The sequence below is a fragment of the Artemia franciscana genome, chromosome 1, assembly GCF_032884065.1.
Source record: "Artemia franciscana chromosome 1, ASM3288406v1, whole genome shotgun sequence".
Lineage (NCBI taxonomy): Eukaryota > Metazoa > Arthropoda > Branchiopoda > Anostraca > Artemiidae > Artemia > Artemia franciscana.
The window spans coordinates 53,675,585-53,701,030 of record NC_088863.1 but is presented as its reverse complement, the minus strand read 5'-3'; the positions used below and the strand labels follow the sequence as shown (position 1 = coordinate 53,701,030).

At 35.7% G+C, this 25,446-nt stretch overlaps 1 protein-coding gene across 7 annotated transcripts in view; it reads left to right on the top strand.

Moving 5' to 3' along the window:
• Window positions 1-25,446, top strand: part of LOC136031369 (A disintegrin and metalloproteinase with thrombospondin motifs 9-like) — a 466,037-nt gene that overhangs the window by 378,340 nt on the left and 62,251 nt on the right. For all 7 annotated transcript variants that reach the window (XM_065710922.1, XM_065710894.1, XM_065710885.1 and 4 more), the window contains one exon: window positions 2,501-2,639. In XM_065710922.1, coding sequence (XP_065566994.1) covers window positions 2,501-2,639 — 139 coding nt within the window. The remainder of the gene's footprint in view (window positions 1-2,500; window positions 2,640-25,446) is intronic.

The window sequence follows — 25,446 nt, the reverse complement described above, 5'->3', positions numbered from 1 at the left end:
TGGATCATATAACATAAGAAATGGATTTATAATAAAACAGTAAGTTTCTAAAAGAGTCTGAAACAGGAAGAAAATCAATGAGGTATACTGTTGCATTTGGTCCGAGTTTGAGGCTGGATATGGAGCAAACGAAATAGCTAGTGGACTAGTGGCCATACTGGAAAAAGTTCTTGATACTTACACTGATATCTGGCAGTTAATTACTTGGTCGGACTCCTGCGTGTCCAAGAGCCGAAACTCAATTATAAGCTTCGCTATTCAGGATGTTCTAAGAAAATTTCTACGCTTAGAAAAAGTGGTTATGATGTTTTGTGAATCAGGTCATTCGACTATACAGGAGGTTGATGCTGTACATAGCACAATTGAGCGTGGGCTAAAGCACCTTGGTTTGTTTTCTGCACTAGGTCTGGTGAGGAAATTACTGAAAGTAAGAAAGATACGTTCTTTAAATGTGCTACAAATGACCCAGTCAAAGTTCTTTCACTTGCAAAAGCCAGCAAAGCTGTACAAGTACTCGTTGGTACCGTATTCAAAGGTAAAACAACTTGAGTTCCGTCAGGATAACGCTGAGAGGGTTTGGTTCAAAACTTCCTTCTCTAGAGGCTTGCAAATGGCTACTATATCACAAGAATGTACTTCGGTTAAAAAGTGTCCCAACACTTAGGCTGTCTGTGTTGTTGAACGTCTTGTTTTGCCCAAGCTTTGTGGCATAAATATTGATCTACCTGATACAAAAATCAAAGATGTCAAGTATCTCCTGAAGTTCACTCCCAACCAAGACCAGAAGTATTTTAAAACCAAGATTGAATAGTACTACAAGGCCAAGGGGGCTACTGAACGTTTGGAAGCCTCTCCATGTGCGCGAGATCCATGTCCAGAGGAGGATTCCATTGAAGCAAAACGGCGGCCAGCAAAGAAACTTAAGAAAAATGATCATTTCTGATGTTTTTGTTAATTTTATACTCTTTCGAATAGTATTGCTGCATCAGAACTCGTTTGTCGTACCTTCATGGTGAAAAGAATAGGCCACCCACACCATTTTGTCGTATCTAAGTTTACTAAAATTTCGGTAAGGCCGGATTGTCGTATCTTTATTTCATTTCAATTTTTGACAATTAAAACTTCACCTTTTTCATGTAATATTTGGGAGACCCTCCTAGTTATTTTTTTTCTTTTTTTTTATGTATCTGCGAAAAAAATCGGTTGTACCGTGTAAGTTCTAGCAAAGGTGAAATTTTCAAAGTCGTTTTTCTCGGAATTTTGAAAACCTTAGTAAGACAAAACCGCTCTCAGGGGACGAAATATTGCAATGGAAATAGTTGCTATAATGCTCTGGTCCAAATCAAGGATGAAGAACATGCTTGATTAATTAAGTAAATGGGATGAATCTCTAGTCCTTTTACAATCTCAAATTACCTTTGTTTTTTTTGTTCTAATTTAAATCAAAGATTTGCTTTGTTGTCAGAACTTTCTTATTAGATCTTAAGAATTTTTGGTGGTCTTGTTTTGGATGGAGGATGGGGACGTAAATTGACCTGGACACGACTTCTTCTTTGCATTAGGAGTGTATGGATTGGACTCTATGGATTCGAGTTCGCACAATAGTGTTCTCAGACTTTATCGACACTTAATTTACGGGTGGGAGAGGGTGGGTTGGGAACTGATTATGAGCGTTAAGAACAATACAAAGTGCATATTCGTGATGTACATACTACATTTACCTGTTAACGACTTTCTATACGTGTAAATCAAGTTGTTTTTAAGAAGTCCCCATTTTTGAAGAGAGCCAAAAATAGTCAATTTTACCTTAACAAATTTTGGTCGATTTCTAATATGGTGCAGAAAATTTTTCCTCCAGTTTGAATCATACAAAAATTTATAATTTACCATTCTTTTTTAGATAAGCCCTAAAATTAATTTAGAGTGACTGTGCTATGGTCTCGGTAAAGAATGTTACCTTATCACTGGAGGTAGATCCACTTGGAAAGAAAAAATCTTTCATAACGTAAACACACTAAAAAAAAACTTTTTGTCTTGGAGCGTTGCTGCGGAAAAGTTCGATTTTGATTTAAGGATTTTTGTTTTGAAAGATGGTAGCCCTCCTTGCACTTAGGGTAAACCTTGATATGACATTAAAACGACCGACATTTTCTTAATTTTCCAAGTGAAAGTAAAGAGTGACATTCAAGCTGAAAATGAACAGAAACTTTTCGGATATGATGGTGGGTACTCCTTCCTCAAATAACGGCTCTTTACGCTATTTTGTTCTTTTTTCGACAATCTTAGAGAACTACAAAAGAAACTCGAAATTGATAAAAAACAAGACACAAGGATTACTGTATTAGAATTAAAGTTATCTGTAAAGTACTACGAAGCCAGTCTTTGCCTCTTTTTTGTGATTAAAATCTTACAAAATTTGGATACTTCAGATAATTTTACACAAATATTTTCTACCTCTCCTCAAAATAAGGTACTATGTTGTTATGTATGCTCATTTCAGTGCAATGCTCGATGTGGAAAGAAAGGTGTACGGAAGCGTTCCATTGGCTGTTATAATCGTAATGGTAAACGTGTAAAGAAGGCCTACTGTCCAAAACAATTTAGGCCACAGAAAAAGGAAAAATGCCATGGGAAGCCATGTGAGTTCATTCGATTATATTTGTTATTTTTTGTTTACAGATAAGCTCCTACTGATTCTTGATGCTTCAGTCCTAGGCTTGCTGTGCTCCTTAATGCCTGTGGAAGGCTTTCAGCAATTTGCTTTGTGGCTCCATATGAGGCTCTCGTCTTATTTCCTTATAATTATAACGATAAAAGTATAAGGAGGACTGCTGTCCAAAACAATAAAAACCACAGAAAAAACAAAAATGCCACGGCGAACCTTGTGAATCTATTATGTCGTATTCATTTACTTTTGCATGTTTTTATTGGCACAAAAGGTCTTTCTCCTGTTTAGTACTAATGTTGTAGAGTAGTAACTATTATAGCCTAACTGTGTTGACATGGTTGTTCGAGAATCGATCATTGATCATTGGATGGTTTTACCGGTAGAATGTATTCAACAACTTCCCCTGGGCCTGCAAGCTGGTTTCCATTGCATAAATGTTGTAATTTCAGATTGTATCCCTGATGTTAAGCGGGTTGATGTCCTTCTGAACTAAAATTATAAAAAAATTCAAAGCTTCACAGTGCAAGGCTCCAAACGAAGCATCTTTTTTTTGCAAAGATGGTATTCACTTTAGAATTTCTGAATGTGAGAGTAAAGCCCAAGTCAAGTCATTATTTACTTGTAAATAAAATGTTCTTAACCTGGTTGCTTGACCATTAAAAGTAAAGATTTTAAACGCAACTATTCGCCATTAGAAAAAGAGGAAGTTAAGAACAGTAGTTTCCCTGTATAGGATGAATCTTCCAGACCTTGCAATAGTTATTAAACAATACTAGTGCAGACACTAGTTAAACGCTTTCTTCTTTAGCACAAGTGAGACATTCAGATCAGGAGAAATGGTATGTCATTTATAAATTGTGCCTTTGTTTAGATAACAGGATCTTGTTGCATAGAGAATCTCACACTCAGCAATTTCATGCTAGAAGACATTTCCTGTAAGTTGATTTTGCATCTTTATTGCTAAAGATTGAACTACCAACACAGTTCACCTGGGGGGGGGGGGGATCAAATGTCAATTCAGCTTCCCCCACTTTTTTTTGCAAATGTTGTCTTTTTTTCTTAGCAAACATTTGCTTCTGATGATTAATTAAGAGAAAGTCTTTCATATGAAATTAAAAGTGGTGTTCAGATTTAGAACAACGATCAATCCAAGGATTACCCATAAATGGATAACAAGCTTGGGTCTGTCATCCATCTAACATCCACCAACAATATTTCTAGGGGCGTTGTTTGGAGGGAGGGTAGTTGCCCAGCCCAAATAATTTGGAAAAAAACTAATATAGCCCATGTCCCTTGACTATTCGGACAATCTCTCTTCCCTCCTACACAGTAAAAATGCTGGAGCAACGCCCATGCCTATTTCCAAACTTTTCAACAGAAACGTAGAGTTTGCTTAACCCTGGGTCGTGCACGGATCTCTTATGTGTATGAGTAAAGAATCAAAGTGAGAACGTAGCCTTACCAAAGCCCCCATTCCCCTAAAGACGTTTTTAAAAATTGTAATTTCGGTGCTTCTTGATTGAAATGGAATCATCCGATGACTTTTAATATGCGTGGGCTGGGGAACATAGTATGCTTGTAGCCTCTCTAGCAGCCCTAGGAAACACATACAATAGTTGTAATTCAAGACAAACTCTTTTCAATAGAAGTCGAAACGTAAAAAAACAGACTTTTTATTAGAATATATGCATCAACAAAGCTTACTAACTATGATGAGTCTAAATATGTAAAATTTATTAACTTTAAGGTTTTTCGGGAAAATATTTTTTTTACAAGAGCCAAATATAACTACAATACGGGTATACATGGCTGAAAGTCTAGCTCGTATTGCCGAGTAATAAATTACAAATACAAAAAAAATATATATTACTGTTTATGCACACAATCACAATCCTTAATAAATAAATAAAAAGAAAAAACATGTATGACTTACCAAGCATCACCTCAAGCCAGCAGCCAAATGGAGAACTTACCATAAAATTCACAAGAAAATTATTGAAGTGAAGCCGCGGAGAAACTCGATCAAGAGAACGAGTCAGCAGGACGACCATAAATAAATATATATAAAAAATGATCAAAGGGTAGGTAAAAGAGTTTTTTTTTGCCCCGTAGTGTGTCAAGAGAGGGACCAAAATTGAAACCCAACCCATCCAAATTCCAAAGCTTGGTTATGCCGTGTCTTACTAAGAACCTCGATACCTCAGTGCGCACTCGGGATTCTACATAATTAGGAGATTCCCTCGTTCCAAAATCATGCTCACAGCGGTTAAATGCTTTCATAGCATAAAAGTTTTTCGGCAGTATTTTAGCAAAATACTTGATACAATACATCATTCCATGAAAACATAATAATAATTCGACAGGTAATATATTTTAAGAGAAGAATCTGTACTTTCAATTGGTGATTTTCGTGGTGGGGATATTGGGGAGGGGATGAAATTTCTTAGGATACACAGTGCTTGTTTTCCTGTATTTGAAGTGTTTTTACGTGAGTTTTAAACGTATTCTAGAAAGTCAGGGTGAGACAACTCAGATAAAAATGGACTAGGGCAAAATATACTGGTCTCATTGCATGGATAGGTAGAATAAATTTCAAATGCCTCAATATTCCAACATTCCTTTCCAACTTCATATGCAATTTAGCAATGTGTTTCTTCCAACTCATATTCTGATCATCTAACACACCTAAATATCTCATAGTAGATAAACACTCTAAATAAGTAAATTCATCAATGGGAAGTCTACTAAGTTCAGGTGGTGACTGGCCAGTACGAGAGAAAATCATATATTTGATTTTCGACATATTAATAGATAATTTTGTTTGCACTAAACCAAGTTCCTCTCAAAAGCTGGCAACATATTCTCCTTAAACGACATTTCATCAACACCGCACACTGAGCAGGCCATATCGTCAGCGAATAGGATATTTAGTCTGAAATCTTCCAGTGCCCTGTTGATGCCGTTAACATAAATAAGAAAGAGTAGAGATCCAAATATGGACCCCTGAGGAACGTCGACTTGACCAGTAGGGAAGAGGTACCATTTCCACCATCCACAAACTGACTACGCCAGGTAAAATATGATTCAGTCAGAGAATTTGAAGGTCTATGTGTACCATGATTTTCTAGTTTACGAAACAAAATTGAATGACAGATATTATCGAATGCTTTTTTTATATCGATAAATATAGTAGCCAGAATTTTGTTTTTAGCTAAATTGTCGTGTATAAGCTGCGTGAGCTTCAGAATTACATGTTCAGTGCTATGACCTTTCCTAAACCCAAACTGAAGGTCATTAAAACAGCCCCTCTTATCAAAAAACTTCACTATGCGATTGTAAAGACATCGTTCAATCACTTTTCCAAATAGGATCGTGGTTGGCTTGTTGTTGGATCTTTCACGTCATCACCTTTATGCAAGGCTAAAACACGTGCAGACTTTAAAGAAGTTGGTAAATATCCACTTGAAAAACATAATTTGGCAATATGAACTAAAAGTTCCGTAATATCCGGGATTATCCGTTTTAATAGGCTTATCGACGAGCCATCCATACCTTCCGATTCTTCCCATTCTTCAGTTGGTATATAGCTTGCAGTAATTCCTCCGGTGACACCGGCGTTAGGAAAAAAGAGCAATCCAATGGAGAAGGCATGGAGGCATAATATGCTGAACTTGGTGAATTTTGAGTTGATCTCTCAAGCGATGTTATGTGACCAATATTTGCGAAGTGCTCATTTAGGACACCAACAAAATTTAGCTTTCTTTTAACAATTTTCTTGTCTATTTGTGATAATATTTCTTCCAGTTGGTTTTTCATTTTGTTTTTTTCCAAGGCATTCATTAATAATCTACCAAGTCTTCTCTGGGGACCCTTGAGTATTTTGAAATTCATGAAGATAGTATAACTGCTTTGCTTGTTACAGTAGCTTTGTCAGACAGTTTCTGTACAGCCGAATTGTGTAGGAGCTGCCACGAAATTTCTGAAGAGCTTATTTTTGGTATGGATAGAAGACAGAACAGCAGCTGTAGTCCATGGTTTCTTTGGTTTAAAAAAACTCTAGCTTGCCGGCTTAATAAAGGACATGCCATATTAAGTACTATTTCGAACTGGTCGATGAAGTAGTCGGTAGCTTTGTCCTTGTCACATTCTAAGCAGAGAGACAGGTCGACTTGGGACAGTAAGCTTTTTGCTACATCAGTCGAAGCATTCTCCATTCTTCTTGTCCTCAAAGAAAAGGGTGTAAGGGGGGGGGTCCAAATTGAAGGTTGTACAGGATCATAAGATGGTTGGAAGTGTCTTCGACTATAACGTTATAACCCAGAGTCTAAAAATTTGTGAAAATACTGTCAATTAGCGACGCTGATAACTCCGTAATTCTTGTCGGGAACTGGCACGTTGGAAACAAACATGCAGACATACATCTCGTTACAAAGTCAACGGCAACATTATTTGAAAGTGTTGAATTCACACCTTATGTAGATTACCAATATCAATATCAAAGTCACCCATCCTCAAATTAAAAAAAAATTATTTAGCAGCCGAACTCGGTGGCCTATATTGAGTGCAACATAACACTTTTGAAGGACTTCTATCTAGATCAATCTAGATCAATCAAATACAATCTAGATCACTAGCAAAAATGAACTGACAATTCTTCATAAAGGTAATCATAATCATTCACTTTTCTTACAAATATACTATAATTTACAGAAAAAGGGCCAACCCTCCTCTCTCTCTCTACCTATTTTATTTTTAAACAAATACATATACCCATTTATATGTGCTAGCTCAAATGTCGTAGATACGTGATTGACGTAACCGTACTGGATTCGATCTCTTTGGGGGACTTGGGGGGAGGGGTTCAGTGCTTTGGCGAGTTTGGTGCTTCTGGACGTGCTAGGACGATGAAAATTGGTAGGCGTGTCAGGGAGTTACACAAATTGACTTTATGAAGTCGTTTTCCCCGATTAGACTATCTGGGGGGCTGAAGGGAGACGAAAAATTAGAAAAATTGAGGTATTTTTAACTTACGAGTAGGTGATCGGATCTTAATGAATTTTTATATTTAGAAGGACCTCGTGACTCAGAGCTCTTATTTTAAATCCCGACCGGCACTAAGCCTCTGATTTTCCTTTTAAAGCAATCTATTGATTCTTAAAATTTTGTTAGAGCTCATACCATATGAGCTCTTGGCTCTTCCGACCTCGTCACAACTGCCATATGAGCTCATAGCTCTTGTTTTTTAATTTAATTTTTTTACTCCTTAAATTTACCCGAAAAACAAAACTTAATATCATTCTTAAAAGGTTCTATCTGTGCTCTTTGACAACCTGTATTCACTTACATTCTTTTCGTTCATTTAAATTGAGAAAGTAGAAGCATTAATAGTAGTAGCCACAAAATTTTCAACTTAATACCTCCAGTCGTTCTTGGTTTATTGCTGAGGTGTCTTATTAGCAACCAAAAACACAATGCGTTTTGATTAGCTTAAAGCAACATATAGTTTTAAAGCAAAATGGGCTAAATGCGTAATTGTGGGGGGTTTGCATGCCCAATATCCCTAAAGACATAGTTGCCGGACCGTTCTACTATGATGAACAAAATAGCTGTGTCAAAATTTTGACTGGATGTGTTTGGAAAATGAATGTGTTTGAAAGAAGGGCTGATTACCCTCCAATCTCTTTTTACTCTTAAAAAGGAAACCTCAACTTTTTACTTTGAATCTCATTAGCTGCTTTAAAAGTTTCAACGATATTTTTGGCTATTATAGATTGATGCTGCCTGTGATATTTCTTTTATGCCCTTTCAAAAATCTGTATGGACACAGTTTTATTGTTTAATTTAAAATTCTCCTAAAAGCTCCCTAAAGTTTTACCTTAATACCCTTAGGGTCATTAGTTATAGTGAATGTGGTGTAGGATTAAAAGTATGGACACAATGCCTCATGGCTAGTTTAAAATCCCCCACAACATACCCTTTAAGGTCGCCCTTAAACTTAATTAAATAAAAAAACTAGTTTTTTAACTGAAAGTAAGGAGCGACATTGAAACTTAAAACGAACAGAAATTACTCCGTATATGAAATGGATTGTCCCCTCCACAATCCCTCGATCATTACGCTAAAGTTTTTAATTATTTTAAAAATTAGAACTGTGACAAAGAGTCAAACTTTAGCGTAAAGAGCGAGGGATTGCGGAGGGGACAACCCATTTCACATACAGAGTAATTTCTGTTCGTTTTAAGTTTTAATGTTGCTCCTTACTTTCAGTTAAAAAAAACTAGTTTTTTTTTATTTTATTTCTGAACGTTTTTGAATTAATGCATGTTTGATTTTGGCTCTCTGCACATAAATTACTAAAATGAAATTTGCATATTAATTCTTTTTTTGGCTAAATAGCTTTCTCTTAGTTTAGATCAGACTATTTTGAGAAATAAAGGGTGGGAAAGGAGCCCTGTTGCCCTCCAATTTTTCGGTTACTTAAAAAGGAAACTAGAACTTTTAATTCTTAACGAACGTTTTTATTAGTAAAAAATATTCGTAACTTATGAATTAACTTACGTAATAAACTTTTATATTCTTATATTTTTATTATGTATATGAGGGGTTTGTCCTCGTTAATACCTCGCTCTTTCCACTAAATCTTAAGTTTTGTCACAATTCTTTAAGAATAACCCCTGAATCAGAAAGGCCGTAGAATAAATAGTTTAAATTACTAAAAATGCTTTAGCATAAAGAGCGAGGTATTTATCTTCTCCTAGATAACTCGCTCTTTATGCTAAAGTATTTTAGAACCCCCTAATATGCGTAATAATCTCTGTTCGATTTAAGTTTTAATGCTACTCCTTACTTTCAATTGAAAAAACTTTTTTATTTTTGTTTTTTCATTGTTTTTTTATAGTAATGCTAGAAAATCCCGCGCCCTTTTCGTTGAATTTCTCTTCCCCCATGACATATTCCTCCAAGGAAAGATCCTCCCAAAAAGCTTCCTCCCCTCAACCCCACCACCAAACCAAAAAAATCCCACTGAAAACGTCTGTACACTTCCCAATAACCATTACTCTATGTATTAAATAAAAAAAACTAATTTTTTTAGCTGAAAGTAAGGAGCGAAATTAAAACTTAAAACGAACAGAAATTACTCCGTATATAAAATGGGTTGTCCCCTCCGCAATCCCTCGCTCTTTACGCTAAAGCTTTTAATTGTTTTAAAAAGTAGAATTGTGGCAAAGAGTCAAACTTTAGCGTAAAGAGCGGGGGATTGCGGAGGGGACAACCCATTTTATATACGGAGTAATTTCTGTTCGTTTTAAGTTTTAATGTCGCTCCTTACTTTCAGCTAAAAAAATTAGTTTTTTTTTATTTAATTTCTGAACGTTTTTGAATTAATGCATGTTTGGTTTTGGCTCTCCGCACATAAATTATTAAAATGAAATTTGTAAATTAATTCTTTTTTTGGCTAAATAGCTTTCTCTTAGTTTTAATCAGACGATTTTGAGAAATAAGGGGTGTAGAAGGAGGCCTGTTTGCCCTCCAATTTTTCGGTTGCTTAAAAAGGCAACTAGAACTTTTAATTTTAACGAACGTTTTTATTAGTAAAAAATATACGTAACTTATAAATTAGCAACTTACGTAAAAAACTTTCATAATCTTATATTTTTATTATGTATACAAGGGGGTTTGTATCCTCGTTAATACCTCGCTCTTTACACTAAATCTTAAGTTTTGTCCCAATTCTTTAAGAATGACCCCTGAATCAGAAAGGCCGTAGAATAAATAGTTGAAATTACTAAAAATACTTTAGCATACAGAACGAGGTATTTATCTCCTCCTAAATACCTCGCTCTTTATGCTAAAGTGTTTTTAGAACCCCTCATATGCGTAATAATCTCTGTTCGTTTTAAGTTTCAATGCTTCTCCTTCCTTTCATTTGAAAAAAACGTTTTCATGTTTATTTTTCATTGTTTTCTTATAATAATGCTAGAAAATCATGCGCCCTTTTCCTTGAATTTTTCTTCCCCCATGACAGATTCCTCCAAGGAAAGATCATCCAACATAGCCCCCTCCCCTCAGCCCCACACCCCAAACAAAATAAAATCCCCCTGAAAACGTCTGTACACTTCCCAATAACCATTACTATATTTAAACACTGGTCAAAGTTTGTAACTTGCAGCCCCTCCCCCAGGGATTGTGGGGGAGTAAATCATCCCAAATACATAGTTATTATGGTTTTCGACTATGTTGAACAAAATGGCTATCTCAAAATTTTGATCCGTTGACTTTGGGAAAAAATGAGCGTGGGAGGGGGCCTAGATGCCCTCCAATTTTCTTGGTCACTTAAAAAGGGCACTAGAACTTTTCATTTCCGTTAGAATGAGCCCTCTTGCGACATTCTAGGACCACTTGGTCGATACGATGACCCCTGGGAAAAAGAAAACAAAAAACAAAAAAAAAAAACAAATAAACACGCACCCGTGATTTGTCTTTTGGCAAAAAATACAAAATTCCACATTTTTGTAGTTAGAAGCTTGAAACTTCTACAGTAGGATTCTCTGATAAACTGAATCTGATGGTGTGATTTTCGTTAAGATTCTATGACTTTTAGGGGGTGTTTCCCCCTATTTTCATAAATAAGGCAAATTTTCTCAGGCTCGTAACTTTTGATGAGTAAGACTAAACTTGATGAAACTTATATATTAAAAATCAGCATTAAAATGCAATTCTTTTGATGTAGCTATTGATATCAAAATTCAATTTTTTAGAGTTTTGGTTACTATTCAGCCGGGTCGCTCCTTACTACAGTTCGTTACCACGAACTGTTTGAAACACTGGTCAAAGTTTGTAACTTGCAGCCCCTCCCCCAGGGACTGTTGAGGAGTAAGTCATCCCCAAAGATGTAGTTAGTATGGTTTTGACTATGCGGAACAAAATGGCTATCTCAAAATTTTGATCCGTTGACTTTGGGGAAAAAATGAGTGTGGGAGGGAGCCTAGGTGCCCTCCAATCTTTTCGGCCACTTAAAAAGGGCACTAGAACTTTTTTACGATGACCCATAAAAAAAAAAAAAAAAAAAAAAAAAAAAAAAAAAAAAAAAAAAAAAACACTCACCCGTGATCTGTCTTCTGGCAAAAAATATGAAATTCCGCATTTTTGTAGATAGGAGCTTGAAATTTCTTTCATATATCTTTTAGCATCAAAATTCCGTTTTTTAGAGTTTCGTTTACTATTGAGCCGGGTCGCTCCTTACTACAGTTCGTTACCACGAACTGTTTGATGAAATGGAAACTTTAGATAAAATTGACGAGGTTGTTAAAGGTACAGTCAGACGTCATAAAAATAAGATTTTCTATTGATATATTTTAAAGAAAGAGTATTAAGGTGTGACATGAAATTGTGATATGGAAAGTGTTTGAGAGAATTGAGTAGAACCGTTTTAGAATGTGCTAACCATGATAAAATTACCGAAAGGGGGTGCAGAAAAAAAAACAGTCTTACTAATCTAATTTGATCTTCTGTCCATTTTTTTTCCTGTGTTTGAAATCTGTCTGTGTTTATAACGTTGCCCTATTTTATTAACGTCAATATCATTCTAGCATAGTGTCAGTGATACGCAGTTCTATCATTTTTTTTCTATTTTAATATTCGCCTCTTCCAAAGCTATTGAATCATGAAGTAGCATGGGCCGACATACTATGTCCCAAAACCTAGCCCAGAAATCTAGAGACTGTTGTAATTGTAGATACGTCCTTTCTATATTCGCTACCGTTTTTTTTTCTGTTTATATCAGTTGAATCCATAACGGACAATTCTCCTATTCTTCTTGCTATGTCTCTCATGTTTTCTTTATCTTCTCGCACATTAGTATGTTGGTTCATCCGTTTTGTAAACTCATCAGTTGCGTGTTTCAGTTTGTTAGGCCTGCGATTTTTATTGTGAGTGTGAGTAGTAGTGATAGAGTCGCAGAGGTAGTTGTAGTAGTAGTGGTAGCATGCAAATATTTCCTTTTTGATCGTTTTCCTTGTCATTTCCTGAAATTTCTAAATTAGTATACTCAGTCATTCATGAGTTACGTCCTTTTGACAATCCTTATACACAAAATATGTTTTAATTTAGTTCAACACTCCCCTCAACACACTCTAAAAGGATCACTTGAATGCACTTCGTCTTTTTGGAAAGTAAAGTTCAAACATGCATACCTTTCTCAATAACATGTGTTATATGTAAACAATGAACAAATTGCCTTACAGCCTGAGGATCGTGGGGAGGTTGGCTTCTCCCCAGACATAATAACTGTAATTTTCAGCAATGTTGAAAAAAATACATATATTGAAATTTTGATCAGGTATGTTTTGGGGAATGATAAGCTTGTTTGAGATTGGCTGGTCACCCTCCATTAACTTTTGACTCTTAAAGGGGATGCAATCTTCGGACTAGCAATCAAATAACCATCCATTCGGTAGGCTATACGACCAACCGTTCCATAGAAGCCTTATATGGTCCCGTTGCATAACTTACAACCTTTCTAACAGTTTGTGGTAACGAACTGTAGTAAGGAGCGACCCGGCTCAATAGTAAACGAAACTAAAAAACGAAATTTTGATACTAAGAGATACATCAAAAGAATCTGATTTTCATGCTTATTTTATATATATAAGCTTATCAAATTTGGTCTTTGTCATCAAAAGTTACGAGCCTGAGAAAGTTTTCCATATTTTGGAAAATAGGAGGGAACACCCCCTAAACGTGATAGAATCTCAACAAAAATCAGATCATCGCATTCAGCGTATGAGAAAACCCTAATGCAAAAGTTTCAAGCTCCTATCTACAAAAATGTGGAACTAAGTATTTTTTGCCAGAAGACCGATCACGGGTGCGTGTTTATTTGTTTTTGTTGTTTTTTCCCCAGGGGTCATCGTATCGACCAATTGGTCCTAGAATGTTGCAAGAGAGCTCATTATAACGGATATGAAAAATTATTGTGCCCTTTTTAAGTGACCAAAAAGATTGGAGGGCACCTAGGCCCCCTCCCACGCTCATTTTTTCCCAAAGTCAACGGATCAAAATTTTGAGATAGCCATTTTGTTCAACATAGTCGAAAACGATAATAACTATGTCTTTGGAGATGATTTACTCCCCCATAGTCCCCGGGGGAGGGGCTGCAAGTTACAGATTTTGACCAGTGTTTACATACAGTAATGGTTTTTGGGAAGTGTACAGTCGTTTTCAGGGGATTTTTTGGGTTTTGGGGGTGGGGTTGAGGGGAGGGGGCTATTTGGGAGGATATTCCTTGGAAAAATATGTGCTGGGGGAACTGAAATTCAATGAAAAGGGCGCAGGATTTTCTAAAATTACAATAAAAAAAAACAATGAAAAAATAAACATGGAAAAGCTTTTTCAATTGAAAGTAAAGAGTAGCATTGAAACTTAAAGCGAACAGAGATTATTACGCATATGAGGGGCTCTAAAAATACTTAAGCATAAAGAGCGAGGTATTTAGGAGGAGATAAATACCTCGCTCTTTATGCTATAGTATTTTTAGTAATTTCAACTATTTATTCTACGGCCTTTCTGATTCAGGGGTCATTCTTAAAGAATTGGAACAAAACCTACGATTTAGTATAAAGAACGAGGTAATAACGAGGGTACAAACCCCCTCATATACATAATAAAAATTAAAGAATATAAAAGTTTGTTACGTAAGTTAATTCTTAAGTTATGTATATTTTTTACTAATAAAAAATTCGTTAAAAATTAAAATTTATAGTTGCCCTTTTATGTAACCGAAAAATTACATGACAACTAGGCCTCCTTCCCCATCCCTTATTTCTCAAAATCGTCTGGTCAAAACTAAGACAAAGCTATTTAGCCAAAAAAGGAATTAATATGCAAATTTCATTTTAATAATTTATGTGTGGAGAGCCAAAATCAAACATGCATTAATTCAAAAACGTTCAGAAATTACATAAAAAAACTAGTTTTTTTTTAACTGAAAGTAAGGAGCGACATTAAAACTTAAAACGAACAAAAATTACTCCGTATATGAAATGGGTTGTCCCCTGCGCAATCCCTCGCTCTTTACGCTAAAGTTTGACTCTTTGCCACAATTCTGCTTTGTAAAACAATTAAAAGCTTTAGCGTAAAGAGCGAGGGATTGCGGAGGGGACAACCCTTTTTATATACGGAGTAATTTTTGTTCGTTTTAAGTTTTAATGTCGCTCCTTACTTTCAGTTAAAAAAACTAGTTTTTTTTATGTATTTTATAAAAAACTGATCTTGCTTGAGGCTCTGAGAGACTATAATTGTAGACTAAAATTTACATATTTCATGGTTGGGGAAAGACTAATGAGATTCTTGTAAATTAGCCTTTTATTTTTTACTGGATACTTTATGACTTTTCGGCTCCTATTGTATTTTGTTGCGTCGATTAGCCAATGTGTTTTCAGTAAACCTCTAATTTTCAAAATATTTCAATCTAGGTTCTTAAACGACTTAAAATATTTTAGTCTTCGAGAATACTTTGTATTTATATTTCACAGCTATATCTTTCATGGCTGGTCTATTCCAGCTTCCGTTTGTTTTCCCATGCCATGCTAATCAGCGAAGATTTGTCTTGCTTAATAGCCCTCACTCCATAGTAGTTGACAAATTATTTATCTGTGGAATTAAATACTGTTCGGAAAGTTTCCCAACTTTGGCAGCTGGAGAGGGGTATTTCCCTCAAAAATTCTCCTTTTCAGTGTCTTTGATGACCAAACGCTTTTTTTTGTATTTTGATTGTATTTTTGAAAGTTTGACTCTTTCTCACAACTCTAATTTTTAAAAGAATAAAAACTTTAGTGTAAAGAGCGAGGCGTTGCCGAAGGGACAACCCTTTTCATATACGGAATAATTTCTGTTCGTTTTAAGTTCTAATGTCGCTCCTTACTTGCAGTTAAAAAACGTGTTTTTTTTATATTTAATTTCTGAACATTTTTGAATTAATGCATGTTTTCGCCAAGTTGAGCCAAGGGTTAATAAGGGGGGGGGGCTCTTATTTTGTTGCAGAAATATTTTGATTTTGAAAATAAACACAAAAGTCATATATATTTCCACAGTTATAACTGTTGTATGGTTCTATGCATAGCTTAAACATTCTCATTCCCACTTGAGAAGGATTTAGACAAGCTATCTGACAGCCCGTTTAGTCCATTTGGCTACATTTCTGCCCCTTTCCCTTGTCACTCGAGGTTTTCTGAACCCTTATGGCGAAGAATGGAAGGTTAAGGGGTGGAATACCTCTCTACTCTTAGACAGATCATAAAGGTGTGAAATAATACACAAAGATGAGCCCTTTCATTCTTCCAAAGGGTATTATAAAAGCGCGGAAATTCAGAATGAAAAGTAGCACATTTAGAGAGGTTAAAGCCTTTTTCCATCGTTTGTTTGAAAAAACAAGAGCATTCTTTTTTAAACTGTTTTATCACGGTTTTATATTATACAATCAAGATTCTTGATCACTGTCATAGTCTGGTCTACAGCTCGCGATGAATTCACCCCATCCGAAACTACCCTCAGCGACAAACATTCTCATAATGCCACCAATCCCGATGAATATCCAAAAACCTATTTGGCAACAATCTAATACCTTGGGCCATAACCCATATTCTTCTACCATTTCGGCAAATGTTTGATCACAGCCCAAGTAATAGATTTCTATGGGATTTCTTGTATTGCATACTTTTTCGCTGCCAGCTGCTCTTCTACAACAAGATGTAGGTAGGCCCGTATAATTGTTATTATAGTATTCACCAAAATCTATTGGAAATCCTTTAAAATCATCTATCCCGCAGCATTCAAAAAATTCATGGAACTTATCAAACAGTTCGTGGTAACGAACTGTAGTAAGGAGCGACCCGGCTCAATAGTAAACGAAACTCTAAAAAACGGAATTTCGGTGCTAAAAGATATATCAAAAAAATTGGATTTTTATGCTGATTTCAAATATATAAGTTTCATCAAGTTTAGTTATTGTCATCAAAAGTTACGAGCCTGAGAAAATTTGCCTTATTTTGGAAAATAGGGTGTAACACCCCCTAAAAGTCATAGGATCTTAACAAAAATTACACCATCGCATTCAGCGTATCAGAGAACCCTATAGAAAAAATTTCAAGGTCCAATCTACAAAAATGTGGAATTTCGTATTTTTTGCCGGAAGACAAATCACGGGTGCGTGTTTATTTGTTTTTTGTTTTTTGTTTTTTTTTTCCCCAGGGGTCATCGTATCGACCAAGTGGTCCTAGAGTGTTGCAAGAGGGCTCATTCTAACGGAAATGAAAAGTTCTAGTGCCCTTTTTAAGTGACCAAAAAAATTGGAGGGCACCTAGGCCCCCTCCCACGCTCATTTTTTTCCCAAAGTCAACGGATCAAAATTTTGAGATTGCCATTTTGTTCCGCATAGTCGAAAACCATAATAACTATGTCTTTGGGGATGACGTACCCCCCACAGTCCCTGGGGGAGGGGCTGCAAGTTACAAACTTTGACCAATGTTTACATACAGTAATGGTTACTGGGAAGTGTACCGACGTTATCAGGGGGATTTTTTTGGTTTGGGTGTGGGGTTCAGGGGAGGGGGCTATATGGGAGGATCTTTCCTTGGAGGAATATTTCATGGGGGAAAGAGAAATTCAATGAAAAGGGCGCAGGACTTTCTAGCATTACTATAAAAAAAAACAATGAAAATATAAACATGAAAAAGTTTTTTCAATTGAAAGTAAGGAGAAGCACTAAAACTTAAAAAGGAACAGAGATTATTACGCATATGAGGGGTTCTAAAAATGCTTTAGCATAAAGAGCGAGGTATTTAGGAGGAGATAAACACTTCACTCTTTATGCTAAAATTTTTTTAAATAATTTCAACTATTCATTCTACGGCCTTTCTGATTCAGGGGTCATTCTTAAAGAATTGGGATAAAACAAGATTCAGTGTGAAGAGCGAGGTATTAACGAGGGGACCAACCCCCTCATATATATAATCAAAAATATAAGAATATAAAAGTTTGTTACGTAAGTTAATTCTTAAGTTACGTATTTTTTTTTACTAATAAAAACGTTCGTTAAAAATATAAGATCTAGTTGCCTTTTTAAGTAACCGAAAAATTGGAGGTCAACAAGATCTCCTTCCCCACCCCTTATTACTCAAAATCGTCTGAACAAAACTAAGAGAAAGCCATTTAGCCAAAAAAAGAATTAATATGCAAATTTCATTTTAATAATTTATGTACGGAGAGCCAAAATCAGTCATGCATTAATTAAAAAACTTTCAGAAATTAAATAAAAAAAACAAGTTTTTTTAAATGAAAGTAAGGAGCGACATTAAAACTTAAAACGAACAGAAATTACTCCGTATATGAAAGGGGCTTTTCCTCCTCGACACCCCGCTCCTTGCGCTAAAGTTTGATTCTTTCTCGCAACTCTTCTTTTTAAAACAATAAAAAACTTTAGCGTAAGGAGCGGGGTGTCGAGGAGGAAAAGCCCCTTTCATATACGGAGTAATTTCTGTTCGTTTTAAGTTTTAATGTCGCTCCTTACTTTCATTTAAAAAAACTTGTTTTTTTTATTTAATCTAAAATAGAATCAACAGGTTCACGTCCATTGTAGTTTCTTTCAAGCAGTTCTACCATTGGTCGAGCGAGAACACCTGCCAAAGGTTCCAAATGGTTTACAGCCAAAATAAGGTGAGCGATGCTAAGGCGAAGAAAATGCTCACCAATGAAAAAAAGTAAAGCAACAAATTTAGTTGTAGCCAATGAATAAGCAAAAATAAAAAAAACCCAACCACACATGGGCAGAGGATAGCCACTATCTTTGACGCTTCATCATCAATGTATATCCCGAGGCGATACGGTCTTTATACCAAGTTAGTGACAACGCTAAAACCCCAATAAAGACTAGAAGTGAGAAATAAAGACTGTATTTTCTAGATCTGCAATTTTTTCAACAAAACTTTCTTCTGATACACTAACAATAGTGCTTATCAACGACAAAATAACAACGTAACCAGAAGAAATAGTTCAAAGTGTGGTAGTTTGCCTGGACATTATCTTAATCCAAAAGAATCAATGTGGGAAAATAAAATAGATAATAAACTACATCCAAGGGTCATGATTCCTAGAATGGTAATAACACTTTAAACTACGGATAATCGTTCGATACACATCTGTCTTCTTGTATTTCGATTTAAAAGAGCACCATGTCATTGCTTCCAATTCAGTATTCTGATAGAGTTGGTGAATCAGAACTGTAAGCATAAGCTGTTTTTCTATAATAGAACTGTGTTTATTTGTAATTAAAATCAACATATTTTTCGGTTTCATACATATTTAAGGCACGAATGGGGTGAAACAGCACCAACTACATTATATTATACCAGTCAAAGAGCCAAATATTTTAAGCGTCTAGCTTTAATAGCTTCTCTTTTGGTCAAACAGTTCGTGGTAAAGAACTGTAGTAAGGAGCGACCCGGCTCAATGGTAACCAAAACTCAAAAAATGGAATTTTGATACCAATAGCTACATCAAAAGAATCGCATTTTAATGCTGATTTTAAATATATAAGTTTCATCCAGTTTAGTCTTACACATCAAAAGTTACGAGCCCTCGAAAATTTGCCTTATTTTAGAAAATAGGGGGAAGCACCACCCAAAAGTCATAGAATCTTAACGAAAATCACACCATCAGATTCAGCGTATCAGAAAACCCTTTTTTAGAAGTTTCAAGCTCCTATCTACAAAAATGTGGAATTTTGTATTTTTGGCCAGAAGGCAGATCACGGATGCGTGTTTATTTGTTTGTTTGTTTTTTTTTGTTTTTTTTTTGTTTTGTTTTTTTCTCCCTAGGTGTGATTGTTTCGACCGAGTGGTCCTAGAATCTTGCGAGAGGGCTCATTCTAACCGAAATGAAAAGTTCTAGTGCCCTTTTTAAGTGACCAAAAAAATTGGAGGGCACCTAGGCCACCTCCCACGCTAATTATTTTCCCAAAGTCAACGAATCAAAATTCTGAGAAAGCCATTTTATTCTGCGTAGTCGAAAAACCTTATAACTATGTCTTTGGGGACGACTTACTCCCCCTGAGTCCCCGTGGGAGGGGCTACAAGTTACAAACTTTGACCAGTGCTTATATATAGTAATGCTTATTTGGAAGTGTACATACGTTTTCAGGGGGATTTTTTGGTTGGGGGAGGGGTTGACAAGAGGGGGATATGTTGGGGGAACCTCCCATCGACGAATTTGTCATGGGGGAAGAAAATTTCCATGAAGGGAGCGCAGGATTTTCTAGCATTATTTAAAAAGAAATAAAAAATAAATATGAAAAGTTTAACCTTATAACTATGTTTTTGGGGACGACTTACTCCCCCAAAGTCCCCGTGGGAGGGGCTACAAGTTACAAACTTTGACCAGTGCTTACATATAGTAGAGCTTATTGGGAAGTGTACAGACGTTTTCAGGGGGATTGTTTGGTTGGGGGGACGGGTTGACAAGAGGGGGATATGTCGGGGGAACTTTTCATCGAGGAATTTGTCATGGGGGAAGAAAATTTCCTTGAAGGGAGCACAGGATTTTCTAGCATTATTTAAAAAAAAACAATGAAAAAATAAATATGAAAAGTTTTTTCAACTGGAAGTAAGGAGCAGCATTAAAACTTAAAACAAAGAGAAATTATTATGCATATGAGGGGCTCACCTCCTCCTAATACCTCGCTCTTTACGCTAAAGTATTTTTAGTAATTTCAACTATTTATTCCACGGCTTTTGTGATTCAGGGGTCATTCTTAATGAATTGGGACAAAATTTAATCTCTAGTGTAAAGAACGAGGTACTGACGAGGGGGTGAACCCCTCATATATGTAATAAAAACATGAGAATACAAAATTTTGTTACGTAAGCTAATTTATAAGTTACGTTTATCTTTTACTAATAAAAACATTCGTAAAAAATCAAAAGTTCTAGTTGCCTTTTTAAGTACCCACAAAATCGCAGGGCAACTAGGCTTCCTCAACCGTTCCTTTTTTTCTCAAAATCATTCGATCAAAACTATGAGAAAGCCATTTAGCCAAAAACAAAAAAAAAATAAATAAACTTGCAAATTTCGTGTTAATTATTCCTCTACGGAGAGCCAAAATCAAAACATTCATTGATTCAAAAACGTTCAGAAACTAAATAAAAAAAAACAAGTTTTTTAGCTGAAAGTAAGGAGCGACATTAAAACTTAAAACGAACAGAAATTATTTCGTATATGAAAGGGGCTGCTTCCTCATCAACGCCCCGCTCTTTACACTAAAGTTTGACTCTTTCTCTCAACTCTGCTTTTTAAAACAGTAAAAAACTTTTGCGTAAAGAGCGGGGCGTTGATGAGGAAGCAGCCCTTTTCATATACGAAGTAATTTCTTTTCGTTTTAAGTTTTAATGTCGCTCCTTACTTTCAGCTAAAAAAAACTTGTTTTTTTTTATATTTAATCACGAGAAAGAAACGTAGAAGCACAAAAGAAGACAATAAGAGTAAACTCCACTCACTTCACCAACTCCACGAAGGCCTTTAAACTTTGAATGACTCCATCACTGTTGGGTTGCTTTGCGGTTGTTTTTGTTTTTCTGGAATTGACTTTTCGAGTTTCATATTCTATGGGAATGAAATTCCGGCACTACCCATTGTTCCTATTATTTTGTGAAAAAATCATTTTCTTACGTTTAAAAATAAATTGTAATTAGAAGTAGAAACACAGGAATTTCCATAAAATTATCCTTTTCTTCGTACAGAATGATGTATATCTATATATCATCGGTTTTCTTACAATGAGTTCCATTGAGTTCAGTGAGTTCTGCCCAGAATAAGTCCCGTTCGATAAAGATCCTCCGGAGCCAATAAGGTCATATAATCAGAATGATTTCATCTGAAGAAACTGATGCTTCTGTAGAATCATCAGAAAAAACTGAGGCTCTAACTAGGACCCCATCCACACTTTTTTTGGGGTGGGGGGAAGGTTTACTTAAGGATTTTTTTTCGAGGAGAGAGTTGTACAAAAAAAAAACACATTAAAAATTCGTTTATATTTATTTTTATTACGTTTTTACGAGTTGGAAAAACATTTGGGGGGGGGGGGTTCTAACCCCCCTAACTTCCACCTTCTTCTGGATAGGGCCTTGGCTCTAGCACCATCCTTACAGAAACGTATCAGAGAAAGTTGAAGCTGGCGCATAATTCACAATGTCTTCGGTCTTTATTAGGTTTGAGCTAAGAAAAGCCCGAAGCGTTTTTCCTTTGTGTGATCAAGGGCCCCCGGATAGCTCGTATTTAGTAAGGAAGCATTTGGTCTCTATGTTATGTTTTTTTTACCATACAATGACAGGAACTTCAATAAAATATTTCTGTTGCCTAAATCAAATGCCTTAACATGGTCTTTAGAACGGAGGACTAAAGGGGTCTGATGATTCAGACACTTCTCCATTGTCATTCTAAGAATAAAAATCTTGTCAATACATCATCTCCCCTTCTTGTGGCTACACTGTTCTTCTCTTAAAACTTTTTCTACACAACATCTTAGTCTAAAAAGCTTCATCATCCTAAGTAACATAGTTTCTACATGAATCAAGCTAATGTAAGTCACCCACTCTTATCACCTTTCTTATAAGGGGCTTGATTGAACTTTCCTTAAAATCACTAAGTACTACCTCCCTTTCTCAAAACTCCTCTTCATCTTTAGTAATCTTTACCTACCTCTGCAACCACCACTTTCCAAATAGTAAGACGAAGCCCTCCAAAAATTTTTATACGTCAAGCCCAATTATTTATTCATGATCCATGTTTCACGAGCCATTAGTGACACAAGAGATTAAGAAGATCGCTAGTTGAAGTTTTTCGGATTAGCTGTCAGATTGATCACACCTGGTAACCTTGGAAAATGCAGGATAAGTGAAGCTAAGTGACGTCATATGTTAAATTACAGTTTTTTCTGCTGAAAATATTAAAACAAAATTAAAACTATATGGAGACTTATGTGGCACACCTTAAGGGATTTGAAAATAGGATTAGTTTATATTGGAATACTAGTAATTAATCTTTTATTAGCCTAATTGTCCATAGGATCTCAGTTAACAAGTTGCCGGGTAAGTATTTATTCGCTTTTACAAATTAAATCTGGAGAGGTTGGTGTTGAATGTTAATATTCTGGGGTGGTTAATTAATGAAGGTTAAAGTTGGCAAGTCAGATATGGCAGGCTTAAACACACTAAAAGGTTCATTTACCCCATTATCAGCCAGCGACTTCACTTCCGATGGGCTTTATTTTCCCCCTCTCTCCTTCCTAGATTTAATAAAAAAAATATATATCCTTTAGGGGGTAATTTCATTGCACAACACCCTTTTTTTGGTGTTCTCACGGAACAAAAAAGAACAGACGAGCTTGCCCTACCCCATAGGCTTTCAAAAATGTATGTTTTCCTCCCACATTTTCATAAAATGACGCCACTGCTACCAGGCCTTGAGGCTCGACTTTTTTTTAACCCCTTTAAAACTGCCTTTCCCTTTTCTTTGCAAAATAAATTTTCCTTCACTTCCAAATTGACTGATTTTTTGTTTTGTTTTTTTTTCTGCACCCCTTTCGGTAATTTTATCATGGTTAGCACATTCTAAAACGGTTCTACTCAATTCTCTCGAACACTTTCCATATCACAATTTCATGTCACACCTTAATACTCTTTCTTTAAAATATATCAATAGAACATCTCATTTTTATGACGTCTGACTGCACATTTAACAACCTCGTCAATTTTATCATCAAATTTTATATCCATTTCATCAAACAGTTCGTGGTAACGAACTGTAGTAAGGAGCAACCCGGGTCAATAGTAAACAAAACTCTAAAAAAACGGAATTTCGATGCTAAAAGATATATCAAAAGAATCGGATTTTTATGCTGATTTAAAATATATAAGTTTCATCAAATTTAATCTTTGTCATCAAAAGTTACGAGCCTGAGAAAATTTGCCTTATTTTGGAAAATAGGGGGAAACACCCCCTAAAAGTCATAGGATCTTAACGAAAATCACACCATCGCATTCAGCGTATCAGAGAACACTATAAAAAAATTTTAAGTTCCAATCTACAAAATGTGGGATTTCGTATTTTTTGCCAGAAGACAAATCACGGGTGCGTGTTTATTTGTTTGTTTGTTTGTTTGTTGTTGTTTTTTCCAGGGGCCATCGTATCGACCAAGTGGTCCTAGATTGTTGCAAGAGGGCTCATTCTAACGGAAATGAAAAGTTCTAGTGCCCTTTTTAAGTTACCAAAAAAATTGGAGGGCACCTAGGCCCCCTCTCACGCTCATTTTTTCCAAAAGTCAACGGATCAAAATTTTGAGATAACCATTTTGTTCCGCATAGTCGAAAACCATAATAACTATGTCTTTAGGGGTGATTTATCCCCCCCCCAGTCCCTGGGGGAGGGGCTGCAAGTTGCAAACTTTGACCAATGTTTACGTACAGTAATGGTTATTGAGAAGTGTACCGACATTTTCAGGGGGATTTTTTTGGTTTGGGTGTGTTGGTATTGGTGTGGGGTTCAGGGGAGGGGGCTATATGGGAGGATCTTTCCTTGGAGGAATATTTCATGGGGGAAGAGAAATTCAATGAAAAGGGCGCAGGATTTTCTAGCATTACTATTAAAAATAACAATGAAAATATAAACACGAAAAAGTTTTTTCAATTGAAAGTAAGGAGAAGCATTAAAACTTAAAACGAACAGAGATTATTACGCATATGATGGGTTCTAAAAATACTTTAGCATAAAGAGCGAGGTATTTAGGAGGAGATAAATACTTCGCTCCTTATGCTAAATTATTAGTAGTAATTTCGACTATTTATTCTACGGCCTTTCTGATTCAGGGGTCATTCTTAAAGAATTGGGACAAAACTTAAGATTTAGTGTGAAGAGCGAGGTATTAACGAGGGGACAAACCCCCTCATATATATAATCAAAATATAAGAATATAAAAGTTTGTTATGTAAGTTAAATCTTAAGTTAAGTATATTTTTTACTAATAAAAACGTTCGTTAAAAATTAAAAGATCTAGTTGCCTTTTTAAGTAACCGAAAAACTGGAGGGCAACTAGGCCTCCTTCCCCACCCCTTATTTCTCAAATCGTTTTATCAAAACTAAGAGAAAGTCATTTAGCCAAAAAAAGAATTAATATGCAAATTTCATTTTAATAATTTATGTACGGAGAGCCAAAATCAGACATGCACTAATTCAAAAACTTTCAGAAATTAAATAAAAAAACAAGTTTTTTTGAAATGAAAGTAAGGAGCGACATTAAAACTTAAAACGAACAGAAATTACTCCGTATATGAAAGGGGCTTTTCCTCCTCGACACCCCGCTCCTTGCGCTAAGGTTTGATTCTTTCTCGCAACTCTACTTTTTAAAACAATAAAAAACTTTAGCGTAAAGAGCGGGGTGTCGAGGAGGAAAAGCCCCTTTCATATACGGAGTAATTTCTGTTCGTCTTAAGTTTTAATGTCGCTCCTTACTTTCATTTCAAAAACTTTTTTTTTATTTAATACCTCTTAAAGTTCACCCAAGTTAATACAGAAATAGTAACTGTTGTTTCCATAAAGTTTATTAGTAAGTCGAACCTAGGGAAATTTCAAAAATAGCCTAGAACCAAAGTCGAATCCAGAAGGGGGGGGGGCTGTTACTGGGTTTGAGCTTCCATCCAAAATGTTCGTATAACTCATTAAAAAAATACAAATGC